This window comes from Gymnogyps californianus, chromosome 6, assembly GCF_018139145.2.
Source record: "Gymnogyps californianus isolate 813 chromosome 6, ASM1813914v2, whole genome shotgun sequence".
Taxonomy (NCBI): Eukaryota; Metazoa; Chordata; class Aves; order Accipitriformes; family Cathartidae; genus Gymnogyps; species Gymnogyps californianus.
The window spans coordinates 38,304,083-38,325,685 of NC_059476.1; the positions used below are offsets into that span (position 1 = coordinate 38,304,083).

At 55.6% G+C, this 21,603-nt stretch overlaps 3 protein-coding genes across 3 annotated transcripts; all 3 read left to right on the top strand.

Moving 5' to 3' along the window:
• The first annotated feature begins 335 nt into the window (after positions 1 to 335).
• Positions 336 to 11,628, top strand: PPA1 (inorganic pyrophosphatase 1). Its single transcript, XM_050898926.1, has 11 exons — positions 336 to 415; positions 617 to 681; positions 3,402 to 3,455; positions 3,909 to 4,028; positions 6,027 to 6,113; positions 6,424 to 6,550; positions 7,061 to 7,188; positions 8,720 to 8,805; positions 9,034 to 9,103; positions 10,258 to 10,297; positions 11,383 to 11,628. The coding sequence occupies exons 1-11, from the start codon at positions 352 to 354 to the stop codon at positions 11,412 to 11,414; spliced, it is 873 nt and encodes a 290-aa protein (XP_050754883.1). The 5' UTR covers positions 336 to 351; the 3' UTR covers positions 11,415 to 11,628.
• Positions 11,629 to 12,101: 473 nt separating this feature from the next.
• Positions 12,102 to 17,621, top strand: SAR1A (secretion associated Ras related GTPase 1A). The gene is made up of 7 exons (XM_050898929.1): positions 12,102 to 12,157; positions 12,729 to 12,803; positions 14,111 to 14,230; positions 14,773 to 14,838; positions 15,516 to 15,619; positions 16,084 to 16,215; positions 16,928 to 17,621. Exons 2-7 carry the CDS (start codon positions 12,746 to 12,748, stop codon positions 17,042 to 17,044), a joined length of 597 nt encoding a protein of 198 aa, XP_050754886.1. The 5' UTR covers positions 12,102 to 12,157; positions 12,729 to 12,745; the 3' UTR covers positions 17,045 to 17,621.
• Positions 17,622 to 18,702: 1,081 nt separating this feature from the next.
• Positions 18,703 to 20,800, top strand: TYSND1 (trypsin like peroxisomal matrix peptidase 1). The gene is made up of 4 exons (XM_050898913.1): positions 18,703 to 19,768; positions 19,904 to 20,037; positions 20,143 to 20,328; positions 20,421 to 20,800. Exons 1-4 carry the CDS (start codon positions 18,717 to 18,719, stop codon positions 20,642 to 20,644), a joined length of 1,596 nt encoding a protein of 531 aa, XP_050754870.1. The 5' UTR covers positions 18,703 to 18,716; the 3' UTR covers positions 20,645 to 20,800.
• Positions 20,801 to 21,603: the final 803 nt, after the last annotated feature.

The window sequence follows — 21,603 nt, forward strand, 5'->3', positions numbered from 1 at the left end:
AAGGCGCGTCCCGCCGACGCCATCTCCTCGCCTCGGCTCCTCCGCTTTCCGTGGGACCCTCTGCTCTTTACCCAGCCCCGGCCAGGGAAGGCGGGAGGGGGGGGGCAGCCCATGCCGTACTGCTGGACTATCTAACACTGTACTGAGCTGCCCACCCCGCGGTCCCCGCGCCCCCCCCCCCGCCACGCCACGCCACGCGTGGCGTGGCGGGGGGGGGCGCGGGGACCGCGGGGCAGGAGGAGTGAGCTTGGCGCCTGCGCAGTGCGCACCTCGTGGGCCGGGAGGTGGGGGGGCGTGGCGTGGCGCGTTGCGCCTGCGCAGTGCGGCAGCCGGCGGGCTGAGCGCGGCGGGATGGCCGGTTACAGCGTGGAGGAGCGGGCTGCGCCTCACAGCCTGGAGTATCGGCTCTTCTTCAGTGAGTGCTCGCCGCCTTCCTCTCCTTTTCCCTCATCCCCCTCATCCTCCCGGCTCAGGGGTTTGGGGGGGGCGAGCTGCTCTGGGGGAGCCCCCGCGGCCTGAGGTGCGGCCTCCCCCCCCCGCCTCCTCCGCGCCCCTCACCTGAGGCGTCCCCTCAGGCCGGGCCTGACACCCCACCCCCCCCCCCATTGCCTTGCAGAGGACGCCGCTGGGCGCTACATCTCCCCCTTCCATGATATCCCCATCTATGCGGACGCCGGCAAGGTAAGAGGGAGGCAAGGAGCACCGGTCCGGGTGGCTGGTGTGGCCTCGTTGGCTTGGGGCCGGTGAGAGGAGCAACGGCTGGAGCTCCGGGCCCCGGGTGGGAGCGTTGTGTCGGCGCGCCTCCCGGAGCGCGGTCCTGCAGGCCTGAAATACCCGAGGGAGGCTCCCAGTTCCTTACGCTGCTTCTCGGCAGGAGCACCTAACGGAAGCACCGCCAGGTCTCGCAAAGAATGGGTGCCCTTTTCTCGCAGTCTCGGCCTCGGGCAGGGTGACGTCGGAGAAGAGAACGGATGATCTCATTCTCGTATTTGTGTCTGACATACGAGTGGTTGTCTTGCACTTGCCCATGAAAGTCTTTTGGGTTAAAAGAAGCGGTTTTCCGTTTAGCTAAATATCTACATCCACTCCTATGGAGGTATGTGCTCACGCTGCGTGATGCTTCAGGCTTGGGTTTTGACTGCAGTAAGGCCACTTTATGCCTGCAGTATAATCATCCGCTGAACAGAAGGCGAGGATGTTAAATTCTTGCTGTAGCAGCTCCTGGGGACCTCTCACCTCACAAAAAGTGCAGGTGGGGAACCTGCCGCATGCAGTGCTGCAGGGCTTTTACATCCTTCTGGCAGCCAGCGGTTAGTCAAATTAGGCTGTTCTGAATCACTGCCTAAAGTGCCCCAGCTCGAGGAGACCGAAACAGCCGTGCTTCAGTTTTCACTGAATGCTTTTTCAGTGGTAACTCGGGCTCTCTGACTGTGTTCCTTACCTTTGTAGCTCGTTTCTTCTTTTAACACGTACTAAAAAGCTGTGCAGCTTGAGAAACGTAGTGGATGAACTGTTCTAATGTTCGTGATAAAGAGGTGTAATTTGGAGGTAGAGAGTGGTTATGGGAAAGGAAAAGAGTAGCCAGAATTGAGAGATGAACCTCTAAAAAGTCGCTGATTGAGCTTTGAGGTGCAGGTGTTGTCAGCGTACCCTCTGGGAGGTCTGAGGGGGCTTCTGCCTGCTCAGAAGGGAAAAGACGGATTGTAATCATCAATGACAGCCGACTGGGAAAGCAGTTTTCAAAAGCAGGTGTCTGAAAGGTAACTCGGACAAGGAAAATCCAGGTAATACTACGCTTTGCAGACGCTCACAGAACAGGGGAGGAAAGAGCAGGGAACCGAGTATAGGGGTGAGGAGGGTTTCTGTGAACTGGTAATGATTAACAAGGGAAACTGGACTACTGGTGTGCCTTCAGGCGCTTAGGGCTACTTGCCAGAGTCCCTGTGCAGCTAATGCTGCTTGCCAGCGTCTCCGTGCCAAGTCATTAAGAGAAGCAAGTATCACTGAAGGTTGCGGTCCCCGAAGTTACACAATAGGGCCGATCACATTAGACCTCTTTCTGTTGCTGGAGTGCCTCTCTGCAGAGATTTTACTCGTTACTTAGCAGGTTCATTAGCAGCTGTGGTGGGGAGCCCAGCCTGGAGCGGAAGGTTGTCTTACTCTGTCTGGGCTCCTTGATCTTTATCCTTAGACTTCTAAGACACTGAGAGGATTGCAAGGTGTTTTTTTCAGTCTAGGGCTGGGATGTGCTGACCTTATCTGTACCTGTGTGTCTTGGCATTGCGAAGGAATGACCTTGGGCTACTCGCTGGGTGTCTTAGACCAAGGCAGATCTGTCAGTTGGACTGTGGGGAAGCTGCGAGCCTAACAGAGATGCACCCCCAAGTCGTCTTTCCTTGCCTGCAAAGTCGTAAGCACCCAGCCTAGCCAGTTCAGATTTGCCTCATTCCTTTCCTCGAGTTACTTATAAAAAAAAAAAAAATACCTTTTTACATATAAATTGCAAATGAGCAGTGACCCCCTGCAATTAAGGGGATGTAATAAACTTCTGTTAGGGAAGGGTGTGGGCAAAGTCAATGACATAACAGCACTCATTGCACAATAGCAATCTAAATATGGCACAATACAGGTGCGAGGGATTTTGCAATGCTAATACTGCTTAACATGAAGATTAGAAACCTTGTTGGTGCTAGGGAGCAAGGTTTGACTTTTTTGTTAAAAGCCATAATCTCTTCAAACAGCAAATGTTAAGGTTCAAGTGTGGAAAAGCTTGTTTTCTTGAAGAGGAGACTGACATTGAACTCTCGAGAGTCCTCTCAGCCCAGCTGGAGTCAACAGGAGATGTTTTCAAGCGTCACCTGTAAACTAGATACTGCAAGATGCGGTTCTACGTTTCTCCCCCACATCTTTATCCTTGCACCATGCCGCTAACAAGGTCTGCTTTTATAAGAGTGTTGCCTCGGAGAGGGGGAGCTCGGGCATCTTTCCCTGCTTCAAGACAGACTAGAATATACGGGAGTGATGTTCTTGGTCGTTCAGGATAGTACGTAGGTACCCACGTTATTAAATAGATGGCTTACTCCTGTAAGCCTTGTCTCTTCTGAATTGCCAGGTGGCTCTTGCTGTAGCATTAAGCGCTTTGTATTTAATAAATATGCCCAAAACCTCCCTTTGTTACGTCCAGGATAGTTTGTATGCAGCTGTCTTCGATTCATTTAAACCTACTGTTCTGTAACCTAGGAACAGGATGGAGATGTTCGTAGGTGGCAGCTGACGGAGAATCTGTGGGTAACCTCAATCTAGCTTTTGCTGGTGTCTTTCATGGGATTCAACTTTGAGTGATGACTTTAAGGTGTGATCTTGAGATTCCTTCCCATTCATTGATATTTTGCTTTCTTCAGAATGTGTTCAACATGGTTGTGGAAGTACCTCGATGGACAAACGCTAAAATGGAGGTAACCGTATTACAGTTCCTAGCTTAAGTGCTTGAGCTGACTAGTCTATTAATCTTTGGCTTTGCTGATTCTCTCCTTCTCAGTTCCACCTCCTGACTCAGAGTGGTTTCTGACTTCTCGTGTAAATACTTGCTTAATGCTAGAGGTCCAGTATGGAGGCTGAGACTTGCGGAAGCTGGAGTAACTTAGTATTCTTCTGTGGCTTCTGATTAAAGCAGCATCTTATGGCTCTCAACCCCATGTGGTTCTGACGTTTGTAAGTCTGCTGAAAACTATATCCCAGGAGATGGCAATGCAATAGGAAATGGAGTTGTACAGTATCTGCTGTTGGCTTCAGGGTCAGCTCCTGGCCTCTTGGCTTGTCAGTTAGCAGCCAGCTTCATTTAAAAAAAAAAAAAAAAAGGCTTGGTTTTAGAGGGCAAAGTAGAGAGATTTATGTAACTTTTCTTTCAGATTGCAACAAAGGATCCCTTAAACCCAATTAAGCAGGACGTGAAGAAAGGAAAACTGCGCTACGTCGCTAACGTGTTTCCCCATAAGGGTTATATCTGGAATTACGGTGCTATCCCACAGGTACTGTAACTTGTCTCAGTGGCTCATCCTTTCTGGTGGGGAGCGGGGAGGATGCCTGTGTGTGTGTGTCTGACTGCCGCTGTATTAATGAGCAAAAGGTCAGCTGAGAGTCTGACCTGGAACACAGCATTTGCAGCTGCATATATAATCTTGCTAATGAAGAGAACCTGTCAAGAAAGCAGGGGTACTTTTAAGTAGAAATCTCAAGAGGTAGGCTTGTAGCTAATGCTGGAAACAAGCTATGTGAAGATGAGCAGCCGCTGCTAGTGAGGTACCTCCTGTGTCGCTCCTCTCCTTGGCCACTCGGCAGTTTGGTTGGACAGTAGCTGGCAGGTTCTTGCCTTTGGATGAAGGAAGCTGTCACTACACAAGGAACTGGGCATCTGGCAATGCAATGCCAGCAGTTCCTGCCTGGTGAAGCGTAAAGAGCTAAAGTTTTAAGCTAATGGCACAGGATCTCAGTGTATGGCCCTTAGGCTCAGTCTTTACAGAAGAATCTTCTTGCAGTGAATTCGCTGATTGTTTTAGACTTTGGATGTGGACAGCGAAAATCTGCATGGATCTGAAGACTGTGTCTTTCCCGTTTCTGCCCCTCTTACTGTTAGGGGTCTAAAACACACAGCTAGACTAACGTATTGACCTGTTGGATGGTGGTAGATGCCCTGTGCCCAGTGTTGGATCTGAGTGGCAGAAAGGCACTCAGAAGTCCAGAGACTGCATGAGGCAGGCGTCCACAGCTGCACAGACACGCTTTCTCTGAAACAGCTGGCAAGGGGGGACCGACAGATGCTGACACCTGGACACATGCTCTTAACTGGCTGGTGACTGCTGGGTGAAGAGGAACTTTGAGCAAGGCTGTTTGCCTCCCGTGTTCTCTAAGGTTTGAGTTTCCTTTAGAGAAATAAATTGTCAGTGACAGTTCACAGGGAAACAGGCTGAATTTTGTAATTCTTAGTCTTGATAGCAGCGCGTGTCGAGTTTTCTCCAAGTGGCTTAAGACGGTGTTTCAAAGTTGAATTGTTTCCCACTCGGACGGATTCTGGAACCCGTTTCTTTGTACAGAATTACAGCCTTTGAAGCCTTTGCTCAGTCATGTGTTAGTGGATCAAAGACGTTTATGCATCAAGGGCAAGGGACTGAACTTAACGCTTCCTTGTTGAGAAGCGCGATAGCGATTGCGAAGAGTCCTTCAGCACCGCCCAGGTTTCGGTACATCCTCCTGAATGCTCTGGATGCATCACGAGGTCTTGACTAGACTAGTCGTGTCCTGGCACGCAGAGATTTGAGAATAGCATTCCTTCTTTTTATATCTCAACAACCTTAGAGGTAGATGCTCCTTATGATGCAAGTGGGCACAATGTCCTTTCGCTCCTGATCAGAAGCGTGTTTTAAGCAGCTATTATTTTTGGAGGCATAGCTCAAATGCCTTCTGGAGTCCTGTCTTTCAACTTATACTCACCGCTTTAGGTGAGATGCACTAGGACACTGGGTAGCACCAGGGTATGGGCCTCCGCATTCTTGTCACTGCTCTAGTGTAACAATGTGTCTTCAGTTGTTTAATTAAAAGGAAACAATACACCCTGTCTGTCTTCCATCTCTATTGGACTGCTATCTGTGGTTCAGGAAACTTCTGTTAAGAAATGAATAGGGAGGGGAACAGGCAGGCAGCCAAATCAATGAGTGTTCTTTATAGATGTGAACTTCACCTTTATGCAGCTGTGGAACGGAGGAGGAAGTCTGGAAAGTTGTTGAAAAAAGGTTTGTCAGTGGGAGGGAGCAGCTTTCCCTTGGCAAGAAAAGACCTTTTAACTTGGATTCAAACTGCATTTGCAGGCAGGAGTGAAATAGTAGCCCAACCACTAGACCTGAAAGCAAGTGTGAAGTGGGCCATCATCTGTATCTTTGAGGCAATTGCATGCCTGAAATAAACCTGCTTTTTGTTTCTTCCTGAAACCTGAGCGTTCTTGTGTGGGGGGTGTTGGGTTTTTTTTTTTGCAGACTTGGGAAGACCCAGGTCACAAAGATGAAAATACTGGCTGCTGCGGAGATAACGATCCGATTGATGTGTGCGAAATTGGAAGCAAGGTAATGCGCTCTAAAGGGTAACTGTCCTCTGAAACATGTAATTAATGTATCTGAAGTCAATTATCCAGAGACATTACTTAGTTCCTACCTCCTCTCCCTTAAGAATGTGATGTTTCCCTCCGCTGCCTCTGGAGATTGTTGATGAGATCTTACAGCGCGAGCCTTGTGAGCCCAGGCTTGTGAACCGCCGATAAGCGATAGCTAATTTTGTGGCACCCATCTGCTTGCTGAACCCTCACAGCTTGCACAGTCTCCTGTTGTGCATTCCTTGGATGCGTCAGTACGGACAACAAGGTCTTTGTCCTTGCAGGTCTGCTCTCGAGGAGAAGTCATCAAAGTGAAGGTGCTGGGCACGCTGGCACTGATTGATGAGGGAGAGACAGACTGGAAGATAATTGCTATCAACGTTGAAGACCCTGAAGCAGACAACTATAATGGTAAGTAACAGGAGGGAGGAGCAGGCTTAGTACTTCCCTTTCTCCGTTGAGAGCGCGCAGGAAACTTTCAAGTCAGGACACGGGCTTGCTCCTTCTATGCCACGGCATTAAGCGGATGTGATACTGGAAGGACAGCAGAACAGGATGTTATCAGTCCTATAGCAAAACATTTTACTGCTCTTTATCCCAAATTGTCAGTCCTCTGCACAGCCTGGCATCTCGAAGAAGAGGGTGTCCTCTGAGTGGAAGGAAAGGGGTTGTCCAGTAAGTCTCTAATCAAAGCTGTTTAAATGTGTCCATGCTCCTGGGGGCAATCAGGATGTACTGTGAAGATGAAACACTTAACTTTCCTGTGCAGATAGCCACTTTGTGTCTTTACTGTAACCTGTCTGAAATGTTGCTAAGGCTGCTTGAGGAGGGGCTGAAAGAGGGCCAGCTCAGAAGAGCTGGGTAGTAGCAAAGTAACTTCTGTTACTCGATCTGGCTAACAAACCTTTTCTCCCTGGCTAGATATCAATGATGTCAGAAGGATGAAACCTGGCTACTTAGAAGCTACGGTGGACTGGTTCAGAAGATACAAAGTACCTGATGGAAAGCCAGAAAACCAGTTTGCTTTTAACGGCGAGTTTAAAGACAAGGTAGGATCGCCTTTCTTCGTTACTGTGAGCGTGCAAAGGCACACTGTCCAAAAACCGAGCTGACGGTGCATGGGGTCACGAATGAGTAGTCAGAGAGAATGGATTTCTGCAGGGCTGCTGATAGCTGACTTCATTCTTCCTGCTCTTTTTCCAGCCTACCTTTCTGCTTGTTTCCAGCCCAGTGCTTGCAGAAATACTAGGAGAAAGAGCATAGGGTTATCGCCCGGCTGCTGTTGGATATTATCAGTTTTTCTTCTAGATGACATTCATGTGAGATCACTTCAGGGCTGGGAGCCTCTGTGTCAGAACCAGGATGGAAAACACCGGGTTTCTTTGCTCCTGCTCTGGAGCAGAAGGTGCTTGACATCACCCGTCGCCTCCGTTGCTCGCTGGCTTTGTTCCACTGCAGCCTGCTGCAAGTTGAAGTTAACTCAGGAGTTAAAATGCTTCTTCCTTCAGGCATAAAGTGTTCCCTCACGCCCTTGGAGTAAGGCTGTGCCTTGGCAGCGTTATTCCTCTGCCTCTTCTCTGGGTTGGGTCAGATAACTTGCTGCTCCTGAACGGGTGAAATCCTGTTTCTGCGCCCTCCCTCCTGCCAGTCCTGGTGTGCCCTGAGTGGGTTAGTGAGGTGACTCAACTCCCAGAGCTCCGGCGTTGGGGCAGAGAAGGGGAAGGCCTGCAAAGCCTGGGGTGGGAAGGAAAGGGTAAGGGGGGGCTAAAATGGAGGTCACGCGGGAGTGGGCTTGTCCCCTTCGGCTGTAGCACAGCACTAGGTTGGGTGGGCTGGGACATCCCGCTGACCCTCAGGATGGGTGAAACCAGAATCGAGGCCAAGGCGGAAAATAGGGACAAAGAACTTCATGCATGTTCCTGCAGTGTTTTATTTGGCTCTGTGCGGTATCAAACCAGGATATTTATTGCTGGTGTTCACACTAACAAGGAATTGCGTGTGCTTCCTTCTCCAGCTGACTGGTTAATGCTTGAGCATAAACTACTTTTTTTTAAGGAAAAAAGCTGTGCTATGCTGGGAAGCAGATTCATTTTTAAATAGTTGCAAAGCTAGATTAGGTGCCTGTCTCTTCCTGTTGATCTGCGCAGCAGTTGAATGATTTGCCTGGAGTGGAAGAAAGCTCACGGATAGGTCGGGATCAACTAGCTGCTGGAGACAAACCGAGCGGGAAGAGCAGCAGGGTGGAGGTGTTTTTATGATATAGCACCGGCCCGAGACCGGAATATCTGCGTTCGGTTTCTTTTGGCCTCACTAGGTGACCTTGGCGTATCCTCCCATCTTGAAAGTAAAACGACTCGTATTGTACAATCCCTGTTGTTTCAGCTGTTGTGCGCTGGGAGGTTGCTGTTGTTCCTGAAAGGCGCAGGAATGGAAGAGGTCTCTTTGACTCCCTTCCAGAGTCAGAAACGATCTAAAATCAGCCTGTAAATACTGGCCTCTCGTTCCATGTAACCGATAGTCTGGAGAAGATGCTCTAGTGCTCACACATAATGTGATGTTTGTTCTCGTCGTCAACTTTAGGATTTTGCTGTGAACGTCATCAAAAGCACTCATGAACACTGGAAAGCTTTAATAGCGAAGAAAACTGACGGAGGGGAGATCAACTGGTAGGTTGACGCTTGCGGTACTGTGCACGTTCCTTTCCCCTAAACAAGTAACCCTGAAACTTCCTGTCCTGAGTGCTGCCGTGCTTTCTGTTAGCTGCTGGCTGTCTCCGCAGGCCTTCCCCTTCAACTTGGCAACTGTAACAGTGATTCCTAATATTCCATTATTTAATACTCTTGGGGGAGAGAGACTTGGCTTTCACGTTCTCACAAGCGACCTATCTCTTCTAGCACAAACCTGACGGTGTCTGACAGCCCTTTCTGCTGTAGTCAAGAGTGTGCAAAAGCTACTGTGGATGCGGTAAGTACAAATCTGAGTGTCCGAACCCCAACGTTAGTACCAGGCGAAACGATACGATTTGTGTGGTACCGTAAACTGTCCTCTCCGTGTGAATAGCGCGTTGTATGCTCAGAATTTTTTGGATGACTGAACACCGCACCTGTTTCTGGTTAAATAGGATGGAAGTGGAGCAAGCCAGACGTTCCTCCAGAGGCTTCTCCTTGCCCTTAGTCATCTGGGAGATGGAATCCAAAACAGAGTTTGCGTGAAGGGCTAAACTTCTGAACCGTAGCTTGGCTGTCAGCTGTTCAGAGAGCGTTTAAATATTTGGCCTTCCAAGAGCTTCACAGTACAGGTCACCCTTTGAGAAAAGAAAGTCTTAATTCCCCGAGAGCTTCGCAGCCAGGGACCGTGCGTCCTTTGCGATGAAAAGCTTGAAGTGTAGTACTCCTACCCAGTTTCAGGAGTTAACTGCATCTCCCTAGGCTTGTGAAGTACTGCTGTTGGCAACTTGAAAGGGGCTAGAGGAATGGGACAGGAAAATCACAACGGGCATACTGCCTCAGTGTATAGAAATGTGACTGGAAAGCGGAGTCTCTCTGAAGCCTTGGAGAGACTTCTAAAACCACTGCCTTGGTTTTAGAAGTGCTCATATCCTCTGGTGGTATCCGAATTACTTCGTAAGGTTTTTGAAAGTGCAGCCCTCGTGGAGGATATGTCGCCAGCCGGGGACCTTTGTCTGTCTTTGGTCATTAAATATCAGGTGAAAGCTCTTCAGAGAAGTTTTCCAAGAGTCCTTTGTACTTCTATTCCACCATCACATTGCAGGTTTAAAAAAAGCAGGCTGCCTGCAACTGTATAGACGCTGGAGCGGTAACTGCTTGTGGTGGGAAGCAGATGGCACTGCAGCCTGTGCTTAGAGCAGAGCACCTCCGGCATGTAGGACGTCTACGGAATGAGGAGGCTGTGGGGATGACGGGACTCGCGCTGCACGTGAGCTCATTTATTCCCTCACAGCTGACCAGCGCTGGCTGCCACAGACCAACTCACGCTCCTTAGATCTTAAACTGTGCTCAGTAAAGACTTGTGCGGCTCTAAACGATGTCTAGTGAGCTTCAGGTATAAGGTCAGCCTCCATCAACAGCTGCTGTCTGCTAATACGCTTCTCGTTTCAGGCACCACCGTGTAAAGCTGCCAACCCGGTCCCACCTGAAGGTACGTCTCAAAACCCACGTTTACGTTCCCATACTGAGTGGAGACTTCCTCAAAGGAATTATCAATAGGAAAAGGAGGGTCTTAACTGATAGCTAGGTGTGGCTCTAGCACGAGGAGGAACGAAGGACCTTGTTAGACCTAACTTGTGCCAGTAATGTGGCTTAATTCCTGAGTAACTTCTGTTGTTGCCTTATTTCCTTGTTTGGGTATGTGAGGCGGGTAAATAAGCGGTACGTAGGAGGCCTGAGGTGCCATAGCTTGCTCCAGAAGAGATTCAATTTATAGCAGGTCCTGAAAGAGCAGCACGGCAGAGGACTGAAGTGCAGCGATAGCAGGAGAGCGATTTTAGTTCCTCCGAAAAAGGGGTTTCATCAGTATCCTCGGTGCAGGTGAGCCGAGGAAGGGAACTACTCCCTACCCGCACAGAGCAGAGGCAGAAATGGGTCGCGTGTTCGGTGCTTCGGTTGCCACTGAACCCACCGATCAGAGATCTGTCACTGAACGAGCTGGTAACGAGCCTTTTGACGCCTTGGGGACTCGATCCATCGCAAGGGGCCTGACTCCATAAGGAAAAAGACAGCGGTGGGACAAAATCCTCGGTCTGCTGTTGTCTCTTCCTTTTGCGCGAGGTGGCGGTGGGCGCCTTGCACGCGAAATCTGGATGTTGCTGTAGCGGGGATGAGACCCGAGGGCAAGCGTGAGCTAATGACGGTGTTGAGAACCCACGGCTGTGTGGCGGAAAGAGGAGCTAGGCTGTCGTCTCCCATCTCTTCACGGGCAATAAATCTGTGAAGAAATCGATGTCTTCCGTGCGGGCGGGGGAGTTGGAGGTAGAGTGACTTTACCTCCGAGTCAGCTGAACCGAGTCATGTGTAGATTGAGTGAGGGTGACTTCTTCAGGAAAACAAAGACACGTAAGCAGGGCTACACAAGAACCTGTTGGGCGCGTGGTGGAGTTGTTGCCAGGGGCGGGAGGAGGTGACGCATGCGGTGCCCTATGACTACTTAATAAGTGGGTGGCTAACAGAGGACTAACCCCCTCTTTTGCTTTTGGTTTTTTTTTTTTTCCCCCCTGCCTCACACAGTTGATAAATGGTTCTACTACCAGAAGAACTAAGGCCCGAGGATGGGGCGGGGGGTGAAACAGCTGCGCCCTTCCCACCGAGGAGTCGCCACATGCAGGAATAGACCAGAAAAATAGCTTCAGCGTCAACATGAAGACCTTGCCTGCCACTTTGCCCATTAGAATTACATGCCTAGCAGTGATGTGTCTGCTGCATCGAGGTCTTGTGGAGGCTAGAAGACATAATTTATAAAATCAAAACACCCTGCTTGTGCGTGGTCGTACAGTGTACTTTGTAAATCGTGACAGAAGATCGCTCACCCGGTACGTGTAGGGATGCTAGAAATAAAAACTACTGAAACTGAGCGCTGCGGGGCTCCCTCTCCTTTCCCTCCCTGTCATGAAGCCCCGGAGCCGAGGCATCAACGGCGGCCCTTAGGCGGGTCTGTGCTGGGGGTTTGGGGGGCAGACTGGGGGGGGATTGATCGGGTAATGCAGTATCGTGTCCCTCAAAGAGGGGACTTTGACTTGGGGGGCGGGTGGTGGGGGTGGTGGCCGGACCCGCCGAGGGCCGGCCTCGAACCCGGGACCTGCCGGGGCGGGGTGGTGGCGCGGCGGGGGGCGGGAGCGGCCTCGCGCCGGCGTGGCGTCAGATGCACGGCCGACGTGGGGAGCCAGCGCGGCGAAGCCGCCGGGCCGGAAGTGGGCGGGGCGCGCGGGGCGACGTATTTCCGGCGGAGAGCTGGCGGCTGCCGAGGAGGGGAGTCGGTGGCGCGGCGGCCCGGGCGCAGCCGGGGGTGAGCGGCGGCGGGGGCCGGCCGGGCCCCGGGGGGGGCTCAGCGGGGCGGCAGGGGCTGGGCTGGGCCGGGCGCGGGGCGGCGGGGGCGAGGGGCGGCGGTGGGGGGGGGGGGGTGACACGCAGGCAGGGTGGGGGCGGGGCGGGGGCTAGGCCGCGCCGCCCGCCCTTGAGGCCGCCGCCGGGGCCGCCTCCTCCCGGTCCCCCCCTCACCGCCGTCCCAGCGGCCGCCCGGAGCCGGGGTTTGGGGGTGGGGGTGGTGGGCCGCGCCGCTTGAGGAGGTGGCGGCGGGGCGTCGCTACGCGGGGTGGTCCGGCGGCCGGCGCCTCCCCTGCCCGCTGCCGGGGCCGGCCGCCCGGGGAAGCTCGCCCGGGGCGGGGGGGGAACGGAGAGGATTACTCACCTCCCGGCGAAACGCCGCCTCCTGCCTGGCTGTGCTCCGTGTGCCGGCCGGCCGGGAGGGGAGAGGGACCGGCTCCCGAGTGGCAGCGTCCCGCGGGGGCGTGGGGCGTGCAGCCGGCTTCCATCCGGCGCTGACGCCTTTAACCCTGGTTTTGGTTTTGTCCCCGCAGGCGATTAATCTTCAGCGATGTCTTTCATTTTCGAATGGATCTACAACGGCTTCAGCAGCGTGCTGCAGTTTCTAGGTAATGCCGCGTTACGTTCGTTCTTAAACAGCCCGGCGGGGGCTGCGGCAGCTGCCCTCAGGTCAGTTTGGCTTGTGCCGGTTGCCAAGATCGCTTAAAAGTTAGCGGTTAAAGCGCATCTCTTTTGGAGCGTGCGATAGCTCTGGCTGGTATAAAGTCTGGCGAGAAAGCTGCAAACCAATAAAGGTGGGGGTTTTTTTACGCTAGGGGGAGAAACTTTCAGAATATTTGGAGGCGTTTGGCTCCCACTCAACCTTTCTCTTGCTGTTCGGAAGCGCGAGAGCAGCTGGGCTGATGCCGAGGGCCCGTTTAGCCCAGCGCCCTGCCTAGCCAGGGAGGGAACCCTCTCTTCCTCCTCCTCCTCCTCCTCCTGGCATCCGAGCTCACCAGCTCCGCCAGAGCTCGCCCTTATTTCTCCCTGACGCAGCTGGCTGGCTTGCTTCTCCTCAAATTATCACTTCCTACACCAAGCTACCCACCGTGGCGTGCCCGGGGGAGCTGCCCGGCCGCTGACTGACGCCCCCGGTGCCATCCGGGTTGAAGGCTCCGCGCGGAGGTGCTGGCCAAAACGTTGCCCAGTCGAGGGCGACCTGCGCAGCTGGGCTGGCCGCTTCGCCGCGGCACGAGCGGCCCTTTTCCCCAGGCGTGGGCGATGGCTGAAGCTCCTCCTGCCAGAGTCGTGAATTCCAGCGGAGGTCCTTGCTGGAGGACGGGGCGCTCTCTTGTCCGGGGTAGGGAGGGATGAGAAAAAGTCCTGTCGGAAACCTAAGGGAACTTCCCGGCGGCAGATGCATACCTGGAAGGGGGCGGGAGGCGGAATCAGTTTATCTAAAGAAAATGATGCGTTGTTACGTGTTTTGCGCTTTTTCTTCAGCAGCTCGCTGCTATCTTTTACGGGTTTATTCCGTTTTCACAGTTAAATACCCCTTTGGGGCGACAGATTGATCCGTAGCCCGTTGCGTGTTAAAGGATCCTTCGCTGCAGGCTCTTCCGCTGGGACGGATCTGAGAAAAGAACACGTTCCTCGTAGAAATACAAGCTTAGAAAATGTCCGCTGTTGTAGGCGTTACCTTGCGTTGTCTGGGTAAAAGCCAGTTCAAGCTGTACGGGTTCTTCCCTGCCGTTCTTGGGGCCGTGCTGGCAGTACCATAAATGCACAGGTGGCAGTATAGCTCTGGGAGAGGGCTCCGTATATATACATATATATATATATATATATAAAAACAGCGGCAGGCGTCGCAGCCTTTCTGCTCGCGTGCCCGGAGAAGCCTGCTGGAGTTTTTCTTGCTGCTCTGTTTTCCTTCCAGGTTTGTACAAGAAGTCTGGAAAACTTGTGTTCCTGGGCTTGGATAACGCGGGCAAAACCACTCTGCTGCACATGCTCAAAGACGACAGGCTGGGTCAGCACGTCCCGACGCTACATCCCAGTAAGTCTGCCGGCCGCCGAGCCCTGCCTGCCTCCTGCTCTGGCTTTTCCTCCTTTAATTTTGGGAACGCGGCGTCAAAAGACGCCTCGGCGATAGCCCTGCGTCGGGGCGGCCGACTTTTAAGAGCCGTAACGCTGGAGCTGAGGATGCAGCTGCGCATCGGTTGCCCGAGGAGCTGAGGGGGATTTGCGTTTTCCTCTCAACTATAAAACGGAGAGAACTGGTGTGGTTCCATGGATATGACGTGCCTCTCTTGGGAACGGAGTGGGTTTCTCTTGAAAAGCCTAATAAAGTATAATCGTGCAGGTTAATAAGCTTGTGCTTCAGTGGGGAGGTAGGAGAAATGACGTTCTCCCGCTCGTCATTTTGTGAAACGACTCCGTTTCAGTGGCTGAGTTCTGCAGGCAATTCAGGGAATTCCTGAATTCTACAGGATATCTTCCATGGGGAGCGCGTGTGATGTTAACGAGAGTCCCCAAGAAATTCTGGCCGTGACTGCTTCTTTATTTTCCTGAAACACCGCCTGTATTTTCACTTTGCAGCATCAGAGGAGCTGACGATTGCTGGAATGACCTTTACGACTTTTGATCTGGGTGGACACGAACAAGGTAAATGCGAAGTTGCCGGGTGGGAGACGCCAAATGAGGTTAATTTGCCGATTCCTCTGACGTTCTCCAGCCACCTTAAGAAAAAGCTACTGAAAAGCGATAGCAATTAGCAGTACCTGATTATTGGTTGCCTGAAATTGTTTGTGGAGCAGTATGTGGAAATAACCTCCTGACTCTAGGATACCAGTTGTTTCAGTGGTTCGATACTTCTGCTTAATTCTGGCAGTTTGGAAAAAAAAAACGCTGCCGGTTCACGCTCTGCTGCCTGAAATATTTTCGGCCGTGGAAGATTTGAATGTCGTAGGCTTATTCTTTTGAATAATTGCTGAGTTTGTATTTTTAGACTTTCTAGAAGTTCTGAGAAAAGTTTTTCTGCCTTTTTTTTGTTTGTTTGTTGGTTTGGGTTTTTTTGTAATGCACAGAAATACTGGAAGAAAGACACCCCGGCTAAAAAGGCAGCCTTGGTTGCCGAGGCTTACTTAGGAAAGCAGAGAGAGCGTAACCGGCTCTCCGAACTGCCTGGCTTGCGGCCCCGGCCAGTCCCTTCACCAGAAGGTCTTCCGTTGCCTCGAGGAAATCATAACGAAGAGGGTGGCTGCTTTTTGGGGGGCTGTAGTTCCCCCTGTCGCTTCAGATAGCCTTTTCACGGGGCGGTGTTTGTCGCTTCTGTCTTCCAGCTCGCCGGGTCTGGAAGAACTACCTGCCGGCCATCAACGGGATCGTCTTCCTGGTGGACTGCGCAGATCATTCACGTCTTATGGAATCCAAAGTTGAGCTTAATGTAAAATTACTTCTCTTTTTTCTTTTTTTTTTTCCCCCCCATTCCCCAAGACCTCTGAATAGCTAAATTGTAAATAATAGCCCTCTTTTTTGGGCTGGAGTTTGTGCACGGCGCGTTTTGAGAGTCTCGTGCCTTGGATTTGCACTTCCAGTGCAACTTTTATGCCAGCGATGCGGTGTCTGAAGCGTGCGCTTATATGAATTTGCACGTTACTTTATGCAGGTACCGGATCGGTATGGATTTATAAGTACGCTCTCCCAGAGTTTAAGAAGTTTTGAAACGGCCCGTGCGTTTAGCTAGGAGCTGCTGCTGAGAAACCATTCCGGAGAGACTCCTCTTCCGCAGGAATACTGTCGCACCGAAAAATAGCCCTTGTCGGTCACAGAGCTTAAACAAAATGTCTTTCTTCAAGCGATGAACGTCTGTTCTGCCTCCGCTTAACTCTTCTTCCGTCTTGCACGCAGGCACTAATGACAGATGAAACAATATCCAACGTGCCAATCCTTATCCTGGGTAACAAAATCGACAGACCGGAGGCCATCAGCGAGGAGAAACTGCGGGAGATCTTTGGGCTCTACGGACAGACCACGGGAAAGGTAGGGAGGCATCCAAACCTTGGCTCGTCCGCAAGCCGGGGAGGGCTCGCGTGGTTCGTTGCAGAACGAGGCTCCGTCCAGAAACTAATTGAGCGGTGAATTTGCCCACAATATTGACCAGGCTGAATCTTTAATAATAATAATGATAATAACACCCTCAGGCAAGTTTTGAAACTGCCAGAATCGTGCAAAACACGGTACCTCTACAACAATTGGGGAGTTAGGTGTCGAGCCGGTATTTTAACACGTCGTCTGGCTCTTCTGGTTTCGTTACTCTGCGTTTCCGTCCGGTTACCCATCTAATTGTTTTTTTCAGCATTTCAAACCAGTACAGTTAGAGAGAATTGATCAGAACTGCTGGGTGACGGTGGCAAAACGCCGGCGAGGCTACTCTTGGGCCCTAGCTTACCCGCGCGGTGACGATTGCCTCTTGGATCGCACCGCCAGGTATCCGCGGGTGCATCAGGCCGTGCCTCAGAAACGGTTCGCTCCGGCGTTTCCGACGATCCCTTCTCCCGCGCTGCCGGGCTCCGAAAGCCCCGTGGGCAGGTCCCTCTCGCGAAGGGGCCGGCGGGGAGACTCCCTGGGCTCCTCCCTAGAGGGAAGAGAGGGCTTTCCGTAGACTGAGGGCTTTCCCTCGACGAGGCCTGGGTGGCCGCTTCCCCGAGGGCGGCAGGGGCGCGGTTCTGACTTCCCTTTTGGGTTTCCCTAGGGCAACGTGCCGCTGAAAGACCTGAACGCGCGCCCCATGGAGGTGTTCATGTGCAGCGTGCTGAAGAGGCAAGGCTACGGCGAAGGCTTCCGTTGGCTATCGCAGTACATTGACTGACTGATAACTTGGACGGACATAAAAGAGTTTTACTCCTCTGGACTGATCCTGTTCACGGCTTCCTCCGGACTTTTCTATTAGAACGCGGAAGGCTTTCCGACCGCGTACTGGCATTGACCAAGAGACTCCTGGTTTTCGGCTGCCCCGATCGCGCAGTGGTGACGCCGCTCTTTTCCACGTGACGGGGAGGCAGCGCCGTTCGGCGTGCGGGCGCGAGTTGTCCCTTTCAGTTTGGTGATGGCGGGGCTGGTGTGATCCGGGAAGCGAAGCTCCGCACGCTGCACTGTAACAGCTGAAAAAGAGAGCACGTCTCACCACTGTGGTTAATTGACTTAAAAAACAAAAAAACAAAAAAAAGAAAAGAAAAAGAAAAAGCAATTATATTTTTTAAAGAAAGTGTTAATGTAAGCAGCGTCCCTTCTAACTTTTTAGTTTAACGCTCATCTTGTTTAGTCCAGAGTCTGGTTAGGGTTTTTTAAAAATATATTTAACGGTATTTAGGTATTTCACAAATTACTGAACCAAGGTATCACGATATTAGAAGTCCTCAATAAACATAGCGTTTGGGCTTAACTGAGCTAGCGGGTGGCTGTGCTGTGTCACGCTGAGCGACGACGAAGAAGGTGCCGTTGGGACTGGGCCGGGCGATCCTGGCTCCTTTTAGTTCATGGGGATTTTTTTTTATTTTTTTTTTTTTTTTTTTTTTTTTTTTTAGTTGGGAGAGGAGCACCCACGAGCGCGCCCGTTTTCGGCGTTTGGATGTGGTGTCCTCTCGCTGCGCCGTGTCGGTAAGGGGCCGTGAAGCCGTTCCGGTGGTCGTAGCATGGAAGTTGTTCGACGTTTGCGTACCGTGAGGTTGTTAATGTAGACTGAACCAGTTTCTTTTGTACTCGGCGCGTTCTATGGTTTGGTTTTGTTTTTTTTTTTTTTGTCTGAAGTTCCGTTGCCGTCTAGCGCCCGTTCTTGGCTGAATAAAGACGTGTCTTTCTCCTGCGAAGGGGTGCCGATCCTCGGTCCGAAGGCCACGCTGCCGTTTGCCGCTCGAGCGCGGGTGCCTGGCCGTCGCCCGCTTGTCTTCCTTCGGTGGGGTCTGCTCCCTCGCCGGTGGCGGCAAGCGCTTGACGTCGATTTGCACGCTCGGCCCCCGGGGCTGGAAACCGCCTCCGGCCTCCTCACGGAGAAACCGTTAACGCGGTGAGGGCGACGCTTCGGCAGGCGGTACCGGCAGCGGGCCGGAAGAAAGGATGCCGACACCCGGCTTGTAAGCACTTGTACAGGGACGGGTGAAGGGGCTGTGGGCCGGGGCGGGGGGCAGAGGCGCGGCTCAGGGCCCAGAGGGGACCGGGCCCTGCACCGCCGGCGCGGCCGCCGCTGAGGGGAGGTGGGAGCGGGGCGGGAGGGGACCTGACCGTGCCGCCGCCGCCACGTCGCGCGCCTCGCCCCGCCGCCGCCGCCAATGGGGAGGGCGCAAGGCCCCGCCGCAGCCAATGGGCGAGGCCGGGGGGCGGGGGGAGAGGCGGGGTCGGCGGCGGGCCGTGAGGGTGGTGGTGGCGGCGGCGGCGGCGGGGCCGCGGGGCCTGGCTGCCCTGCGCCGCGTTCGGTCGCCTTGCATCGCCCCGCACCGCCCCGCCGGCGGGCTGCCCCGCATGCAGCCCGCCCCGCGGCCGCCGCCATGGCGGAGGAGCAGGCCTGCTGCGTGGTCAGCGTCTCCGGCCCGCCCGACGCCTCCGAACCGCCCGCCGGCCCCTGGAGCTGCAGCGGGGTGATCCTGAGCCGCCGCCCCGGGCTGGTGCTGTGCCAAGGCGCCGTCTTCGCCCCCTTCCTGCGGGACGGCCCCGACGCCTGGGCGCAGCCCCGCGCCCTGCTGCCTGACGCCCTCCGGCCCTGCCTGCGCCTCCTCGTCCTGCAGCCCCCGGCGGGGACCCGCGCCCCGGCCCTCGGCCTCGACGCCCCGGCGGCGGCAGCGGCGGCGCGGAGCCCGGCCGGCGGCTCGCGGCAGCACGAGGCCCGGCTCCTGGCCCTGGTGCCCTGCGGCGCCTTCCAGCAGGCCCTGGCGCGGGCCTTCGGCCAAGCGGAGCGGTGGCGCTTCGGCGGGGAGGCGGCGGAGGATGACCGGCGGGCCCTGCACTGGTTCGCCTGGCTGCGGGTGCCCGGCCTCGACTCTCCTGGCGGCGGCTGGACGGCCCGGGCGAACGCCAGCTGCCTGCGGAAGGGCGAGGGGCTGCTGGCCTGCGGCTCCCCCTTCGGCGCCCTCTGCCCTGACCTCTTCCTCAACACCCTGAGCAGAGGGGTGGTGAGCAACCTGGCCGGGGAGGAGAATGCCCTCATCCTCACCGACGCGCGCTGCCTGCCCGGCACCGAGGGCGGCGGGGCTTTCCTGCCCTCGCCCGCCGGGCCCCGCTTGGTGGCCGTCATCGCCGCCTCCTTCTGCTGGAAGGGTGCCGAGTGGGTCGGGCTCACCCTGCTCTGCTCCCTCGCTGCCATCCTGGGCAGCAGCGCCAGCGTCCTGGACGAAGCCGGGGTCGCGGTGCCGCCGGTGCCGGGGCGGGTGGCCGCGGTGCAGGCCGGAGGCGGGCAGGACCCCCTGGGCTGGGCGGCGCTGGTGGAGTGCGGGGCGGCGTGGGGCTCGGGGGTGCTGCTGGCCCCCCGGCTGCTCCTCACCTGCCGGCACGTGGTGGAGGCGGGTGCCCCGCTCTGTGTGACGCTGGCGCCTGGTCCCAGCTGGTGAGTGCGGCTGCGTGGCCCCCCCCCCCCCCCCCCCCCCCCCCCCCCCCCCCCCCCCCCCCCCCCCCCCACCTTGTCCCCCCACCCCGTGTGTGTGTGTCCCCCACCATGACATCTCGTGTGCCATGTCCTTAGGGCTGCCACCGTACTCGGGGGCCACGTGGTGTTCGCCACCGAGGAGTCGTCCCCCTTCGACGTGGCGGTGGTGGAGCTGGAGGAGAGCGTGCCGGGCTTCGTCCCCCCGCGCCTGGCGGACACCTTCCTCCCAGGTAAGCGGCCGGGGTGGGGGGACACGTGGGGTGCTGGGATCGGGAGGGGTGGGGGGTGTCACCCCCTTGCACCCACCTCCCGCCTCCCCTCCCCCTTCACCCCAGGAGAGGAGGTGAGCGTGGTGGGCTTCGGGGCGCTGGGGCGGGCGTGCGGCCCCTCAGTGACAGCGGGGGTCCTCTCGGCCGTGGTGGCGGTGGCCGGGCGCCCCGTCATGCTGCAGACGACCTGCGCTGTCCACGGGGGCTCCAGCGGCGGCCCCCTCGTCTCCTCCCGCAGCGGACGCCTCCTGGGTAAGCCAGAGGGTCCCCCACAGGTTGGGGGTGTCCCACGGGTGTCCCGCAGCCGGCCCCGGTGACGCGGGCGATGCTCCTCTCCCCGCCAGGGATCGTGGCCAGCAACACCCGGGACACCGGCGCGGGGGCCACCTACCCCCACCTCAACTTCTGCATCCCCATCACCGTCCTGCAGCCCCCCGTCACGCGCTACCGCCGCACTGGCAACCCCGCCGCCTTCGCCGCGCTCAACCGGGCGGGCGAGGGGGCGCGGGCGGCCTGGCGGCTCCAGCGGCAGCCGGGACCCCCGCGGGGGCCCCCCAGCAAGCTCTGACCCAACTCCCGGTGGGGCTTGCGCCGGGGACAGAGCTGCCACATCGTCCCCCCCCTTTGGCCCCGGCAGCGGTGGGGCCGAGCGCCTGGTCCCTGCGGGGCCGGCGGAGGGTGGGCGTCCTGGGGCGGAGGACGCGGTGCCTTTGCCAGCTGCTGGCGCCCCCAAATTGGGGGGGGAGGGAGGGGGAGTGTTTGGGGTTTGGTTTTTTTTATTTTCTTTTCTCCCTGGAGCCATAAATGCTGTAAGTTGAGGACCTGGTGTTCCGTGGTGCCGAGCGGCTGGGGTGGTGGGGGAGTGTGGGTTGGACTGGGGGGGGGGGTTCCTGTCAGGGATGTTCTGGGTCAGGGGTAGGATTGGGTCAGGGTCTTGGTTGGGGGGGGGGGGGCGGGGGTATAGATTGGGGTCGGGGATGAGGGAGGGATGGCAGTTCTGGGTCCTGCTATGGCACAGGGCCGTGGGAGGGGGCGGGAAGGGGGCTAGTTCGGGGCTGGGGTCCCGGAGAGGGTCAGGGGCTGATATTTGGGGCTGGGATCCTGCGGAGGAAAGTCAGTTCCAGCCCCGTGTCAGCTGAGTGCGGGGACCAAACCCAGGGGTGCTGGCGGGGGGGGCACCCCCACCCCTCCCCACCCACAGCCCCCCAGCCCACCCTACCCAAGGGGACAGCAGCAGGGCACCACCAGTAGCCCTGGGCCCCCCACGGCAGGGGGGGGGAACAGCTCCCCCCCCCCCCCAGCACCCCATGCAGGGCCGGCGGGTGCAGGTGGGGCATGGGGGGGTGTCGGGGGGGAGGAATGGGCGGGCAAGCGTTTGACACAGCACGGGGTATTTATTTCACAGCCGCTACACAACGCCAGGGGCCGGGGCGGCCACGCGAGCACAGCACGGGGAGGGGGATGCAGGGGGGGGGGCAGCTTATCTATGGGGGTTTTTTTTTTGGTTTTTTCCCACTTTTATTAGCG

Excerpts from the sequence above, each read along its gene's own strand:
- PPA1 (XM_050898926.1), top strand. The coding sequence starts at position 352 with ATGGCCGGTTACAGCGTGGAGGAGCGGGCTGCGCCTCACAGCCTGGAG. Across the intron at positions 6,114-6,423 it reads TGTGCGAAATTGGAAGCAAG|GTCTGCTCTCGAGGAGAAGT; the intron begins GTAATGCGCTCT and ends TTGTCCTTGCAG. Across the intron at positions 6,551-7,060 it reads TGAAGCAGACAACTATAATG|ATATCAATGATGTCAGAAGG; the intron begins GTAAGTAACAGG and ends CTCCCTGGCTAG.
- SAR1A (XM_050898929.1), top strand. The coding sequence starts at position 12,746 with ATGTCTTTCATTTTCGAATGGATCTACAACGGCTTCAGCAGCGTGCTG. Across the intron at positions 14,231-14,772 it reads CGTCCCGACGCTACATCCCA|CATCAGAGGAGCTGACGATT; the intron begins GTAAGTCTGCCG and ends TTCACTTTGCAG. Across the intron at positions 15,620-16,083 it reads AATCCAAAGTTGAGCTTAAT|GCACTAATGACAGATGAAAC; the intron begins GTAAAATTACTT and ends TCTTGCACGCAG.
- TYSND1 (XM_050898913.1), top strand. The coding sequence starts at position 18,717 with ATGGCGGAGGAGCAGGCCTGCTGCGTGGTCAGCGTCTCCGGCCCGCCC. Across the intron at positions 20,038-20,142 it reads GGCGGACACCTTCCTCCCAG|GAGAGGAGGTGAGCGTGGTG; the intron begins GTAAGCGGCCGG and ends CCTTCACCCCAG. Across the intron at positions 20,329-20,420 it reads CCGCAGCGGACGCCTCCTGG|GGATCGTGGCCAGCAACACC; the intron begins GTAAGCCAGAGG and ends TCTCCCCGCCAG.